The sequence below is a fragment of the Phoca vitulina genome, unplaced genomic scaffold (assembly GCF_004348235.1).
Source record: "Phoca vitulina isolate PV1807 unplaced genomic scaffold, GSC_HSeal_1.0 scaffold161, whole genome shotgun sequence".
Classification (NCBI taxonomy): Eukaryota; Metazoa; Chordata; class Mammalia; order Carnivora; family Phocidae; genus Phoca; species Phoca vitulina.
In genome coordinates this window covers 66,016-71,435 of record NW_022589864.1, presented here as the reverse complement: position 1 = coordinate 71,435, position 5,420 = coordinate 66,016, and the positions used below count along the sequence as shown (strand labels likewise).

Sequence of the window (5,420 nt, the reverse complement as noted above, 5' to 3'; positions counted from 1 at the left end):
GGCCCCTGGGCTTGTGTCTATAGCTGCAGTGGGCACACACATCCAGGGCCTCCAACGGCCGGGGATGGCCCCCCAGCAGCGGGCAGGCACAGGCCTGGCTCCCCACACTCCCGGCAGGAGGAATCAGGAAGGACAGAGCCTCCAGCACACACTGTCCGCGGTCAAGCTCCCCATGGGCAGGACCCCCCAAGACCCTCGGGCCGGCTGACAGGAGTGGACCTGGAGCGAGGCCCGTCGTCGGAGCTCACTGATGTTCGAGGAGAACGAGGGTCACAGATGCTGGAGCCCCTCCCGGCCTGTTCCCGGCCTGGCCACGGGGGATCCAGGGCCTCTGGCCCAGGAGCGGGGCAGTGTAGGCCCCGGCGGTGGGCTGTTTGCTGGTTGTGCCAGGAGGCGCAGTGTGCTGGAAATCCACCCACAGTGCGTGGCCTCCAGGGAAAGCCCCTCGGAGGAGCCAGCCCAGCCCAGCCCAGCCGCATGGGCGCCCACCCCGCCCAGCCCCAGCTCTGCCAGGGTGCCCCGAGCTGTGCCGCCCTCCGTACCTGCCGGGCCCTGGGGACGGACACTGTCTGGTGCCTCGTCTGGCTCTCAGCCACACGGCCACCCCCCAGCTCTGGGCTCTGCTGCACACTCCCATGCCCACTTCCAGGCTTCTGTCCCCAGGGGCTGCATTCCCGGGGTGGGGAGCCCACTGGGTGGACCTTCCTGGGAGAGTGGCCGCAGGATGGCAGGGATCACAGACCACACGGCAAAGCTCCAGCCCCCGTCTTCCAGGAGGGCAGGCTGGCTGGCACAGGAAAAGGGCAGTGGCCTTGGGGACTGTCCCCCCCACCGGCCCAGGCTGGGAGCCAGCACCTTCCTCCCCCACCATCCACCCCATCCAGTGTCCCTTGGACCTGAGCCCAAGCACAGCCCAAGGCCCCGACCAGCCCAGCCCAGGTTCCCACGAGTGGACGGGTCCTCGCCGGCCAGCGCATGGCCCCCCGGCCTGGGCAGCAGGTCTGAGTGGCACCAGTGCAGCAGACCGTGCTCCTCCAGGTCCAGCCTGCCCCAGGGCCTCCCAGGCCTGGCGTCCACACACAAGGCGCTCACAGATGTGGCGTCCACCTTGCAGCCTCTCCCCGCCCAGCCCACCCCAGGGGCTGCACCCTGCAGCCTCCAGTCTCCCACCCAGCAACTGGCATGCGTCCCGGTCCCAGGGCAGCCCCCAGCCTCCCCCACAGCCCTGGTGGCCCCGGACGCCCCCTTTCCCGAGGAAGCTCCGCCCGTCAGCCCCGCCTCCAGGTGCCAGCCCGGGTTGTCGTCCTGGGGCCTCAGGCAGTGGTCCAGATGAGGACGGCACCACAGTGCTGCCTCCCATAGCAGCAACCAGGGCCACCTGCTCCCTGGGGCCCCCCAACCCCTTTGAGTCTAGGGCTCTGGCCTCTGGCCTCTGGGGGGACGGGACCCTCATGCTGAGGGCCTCCGGGGCCGACTGATTCTAAATGATGAGGCAGCGTCCAGTGTGGCCGGAGGGGCTGTGTTGGGACCAGGGAAGGAGGAAACCCCAGGCCCGGGTGCACACAGAGCCCAAGCCCCGTAGCTCCCCCTGCCGACCCGAGGACAGTGAGCACAGAGCCCCCAGGCTGGGCTCCACGGGCCTGGCGCAGGTCAACCCCTCATCTGCCCACCTGTCCCTCCGTAGAGGCTCCAGCGGCAGCCCCTCCACAGTGGGGGGACCGAGCACTGGAGAGGCCCACCCAGCTACGGAGACGGCTGGGAGCCCAGGGGGAGCCCAGAGCCCTGAGCCCCCCGCCCAGGCACTGCCTGGCATTTGCTCTGAGGCTAGTCCCTGCGGTATCGGGTATCCTCACCGTGGTACAGCCCTGCTCCAGATCCTCCACTGCCCCCCTGCTGCCCGCCCCAGGGGCCACTCCTGGAGACACCAGGCTCTTCTCCATCAACTGCAGATGAGCCGCAGTGGGGTCAGGACCCCAGGGGGACCCAGGGCCCACTCAGTCAGGCCCCATCTCCCAGCCCACCTGCCCTCCAAGGCAGGCTGAAGGGGGCCTGGCCTCCACCAGGACGCGTGGGCAGCTGTGAGCTGGGCCCTCCCCCAGGCCTTGGGGACAGGCCGTATTGTCCGAGCCTCTGTCACTGTGGGTCCTGGAGTAGTACCTCCCACGGTCCGTGCTCCAAACCAGCTGCCCCCGCCCGGCCCACTGTCCCCTGCGAGGGGCTGGGCCCTGTCCCCTCACGCTGTCCTCCCCACCGTCCTAGGGGGCTGGTGAGCTCAAGTCGGCCCCTGTCCCGGCACCAGGCAGCGCCAGGGCCGACCCAGGGGCACAGCAGCCTGAGCGCCGTGGTCCAGGGCAAGCACCCCGTGAGGAGAGGACGTGCGCAGCGCTGACCTGGCCCCTACCCCCCTGCTGTCCTCACGGGACAGGCAGATGGAACGGACTCCTTGCCACACACGGGAGGCCCTCCCTGCTCCCTGGGCTCAGGCCTGGGCAAGTGGGCAGGGGGGACGGTCGGCTGGCAGGTCCTCTCCGGAGACCTCAGCCCAGCACCCCCTACCCGTGGCCCCCAGCCTCACCTCCTCTGCCCCTCCACTCACTGTGCCAGGACTCCCTCTGGGCAGGGGACGCTGCCCGGATTCGCAGGATCTGGAGCAGGGCTGTACCACGGTGAGGATACCCGATACCGCAGGGACTAGCCTCAGAGCAAATGCCAGGCAGTGCCTGGGCGGGGGGCTCAGGCCTGGAACCTGACCTGGGCCTGGGCTGACGGCCCCGAGCTCTCCATGAGCCCGGGTGCTGGCCGGTCTCCCAGGTCCCAGCGCCTTTCGTCCGGCACCTGCCCGGTGGACAGCAGGTGCAGAGGGTGCTGCCGGGGCAGGGGAGCGGCTGGGCAGCTGCAGGGGGAGCTCAGCTGAGGACGCCACGGCCCCGCCCTCATCCCAGCCCCCACCCCACACCGGGGGGAACAGGCAGGAGGGCAGGTTCTGCTCCAGACCCTCTCACGGCGAAACAAGCCCCCCACAGTAGTTCCTTCGGCCTTTGGCCCCCTTCTGCCCTCGGGGATCCCCCTCCCACTGACGCAGTGACCAGCCAGCAGGGCTGATAGCAGACCCCTCACAGACGGAATGGGCCCCACATGCCCGGCGGCCCCGGGCGAAGGAGACCTGAGCAGCACGGAGGAACGGGAGCCGCCCCAGGCTGTGTGGGCAGCCGACAGCTGGCCTCTCAGAGCCCACCCGCCTGCAGGACGCTGGGCCTGACGCGGGACTGGGCTGGAAGCACCCTCGGAATGCTCAGCCACGGGAGCCCCGGCCTCTGGAGCCTGCAGAGGCCCCCACCCCCAGCTGCGGGCCCTGGCTCCTGGTGGGGTGCAGCGCCTGTCCTCCCAGCCCTCAGGCTCCCCCGCACACTCGCCCTGCGTCCTCAGCGGCCAGAGACGGCCCGAGTCAGGGCCCGGTCCAGGAGAAGGGCTGCAGGGTGGGGGCTCCAGGGAGGACGCTGCCTGGATGACCGTCCCCATGGGGGACGCAGCCCGGCGGGGCCCATGGCAGCCCCCCCACCCCGGGACCCTTGGCGGATTTTGTACCAGCCTGAAGCAGAGTGAGCATTAGTGGATGGGGCTCACAGTGCCTTGGGCCATTCATAAAAACCGGTGCGCGGGCGGGAGTCCGGGAGCCCCCGCCCAGCAGCCTGCGCCTCACGGCAGAGGCCCCAAGGCCGAGCAGGAACTGGTGCATTGGAGCTGCCCGGAGTCCCTGGGGGTCTGTTAGGGACCAGCGGGGACACATGGGCCGAGGCCCAGCCCCAAGCTAGGGCTCGGACAGTGGAGCCCTGCGCCCAGCTGGGTGGTGTCTGCGGGCTCCTCGGGTACCCGGACAACCCCGGATGCCCCTCGGCATCCCCAGTTCACGGTGAGGACAGGAGGCCGAGCCGGTCAGGGTGGGGCTGGACCCTGTGCTCAGCCTCCCTCCTCCGCGCTGGCAGCCCTGGCCAGAGCCACCCTGTAGGCCAGCGTCCCTCGGGGGAACGCACGACCCCCATGTAAGCCAACCAGAGCCAATGCCCAGAGCACGGACCGCCGTCTCTGCCCCCTGCCAAGCCTGGCTGGGCACGAGCTCCCCGGGAACAGACCTGCAGGGGCCACGGCTGGACACAGCCCGACCGGGCCTCAGGCCTCCTGAGGACGGCACGGCGGGCGGGCCGCACACACAGTGTGGGTCAGCTCACAGCCAGCAGGCCGGGCAGCGCCGGGAAGACCGCCCAGAGAGACCCGCGCCCCTCCTGCCCATCTCCAGCTGAGCCCCATGGGGACGGTCATCCACGCAGTGTCCTCCCTGGAGCCCCCAGCCAGCAGCCCACCAGGTCCTCAAGGGCCACTGGCCCAGCACTGAGGACTCGGCCACCCTGGGCAGCCGGGCTGCCCCAGCCCACCGTGGAGCCCAGGGAGCCCTGCATGCCCCGGACCCTCCACCAACCTTACCCACCCACCCGTCACCCAGGAGCCAGTCTCCAGAGGGTCCGGAGCCCCCACCCAGGGCAGGGGCTGGGGCGGCACTCACAGGGCTCCTTCCTGGGTGAAGGCTCGTGGCGTCGGGGTCCTCCCACCGGCCAGCGCCGGTCTCGGGGAGGGGCCTGAAGGACAGCCGAGCCCCCAAGCTCCCTGGTCTCCCGCGCTGCCCAGGGCCTGCACCACAAGCCCACAGGCAGGAAGCAGATACGCTCCAGGGCATCGGGCCCCCCTGCCCCCCTTCCTGCCCCGGTCCCGCCCCCCACAACCCTCTCCTCCCCGCCCTCCCTGCACTCAGGCCTGGGTGGGGGGCGGTCAATACTTTTAACCTAAAGCTGGGATTTCCCTGCATGGGATTCTCTGCAATCTCATTCTGCTGGTCAACACGGTGTGTCTTCCCTCAGTCCGGCACCACAGTCCTGCACTCACTGGCTCGCTGGCTCACTCACTCATCACCCCAGAGACGCTGAGTCGCGCCCTGGGTGTGACCACGGTGCCCACATGCGGCGTGAGGCTGCGACCAGGAGGCACGGGCCGTGGCGTGGAGGGTGCGTCGCTCTACCTGTGTGCTGGGCTTAGTCAGGGCAACTTCCTGGAGGAGGTGCTTTAGCTGCAGTTGGAGAGGACAAGCATGCAGAACTTGGCGATGGGGGCCGAGGAGGCCCCCGGGGAGATGGGGAGACTGAGCAGTCTGAGTCCCCCCGAGGCCCCACTGGAGCTCAAGAACCAGCTGCAGCCGGAGACAGGGCTGGGCCGGGCTGCCATCAGGAGCTGCGGTCCCGGACGCTGACGCACGGGGCGGGGGGCGCACGGGGACCCAGAGGAGCACCCCCAGCCCTGACGCCCCCAGCAGCGCAGGACACAAACGAGCCAGCCCTCCTGCCCCCACGCAGGGGGACAAAAGCCACCCGTCT

At 70.1% G+C, this 5,420-nt stretch overlaps 1 gene segment (V, D, J or C); it reads left to right on the top strand.

Moving 5' to 3' along the window:
* LOC116628977 overlaps window positions 1–5,116 on the top strand; it is a 57,027-nt gene extending 51,911 nt beyond the window's left edge. The window contains 1 exon segment of the V gene segment in view: window positions 4,911–5,116. Within this exon segment, the coding sequence occupies window positions 4,911–5,116 (206 nt within the window).
* The last annotated feature ends 304 nt before the right edge of the window (window positions 5,117–5,420 follow it).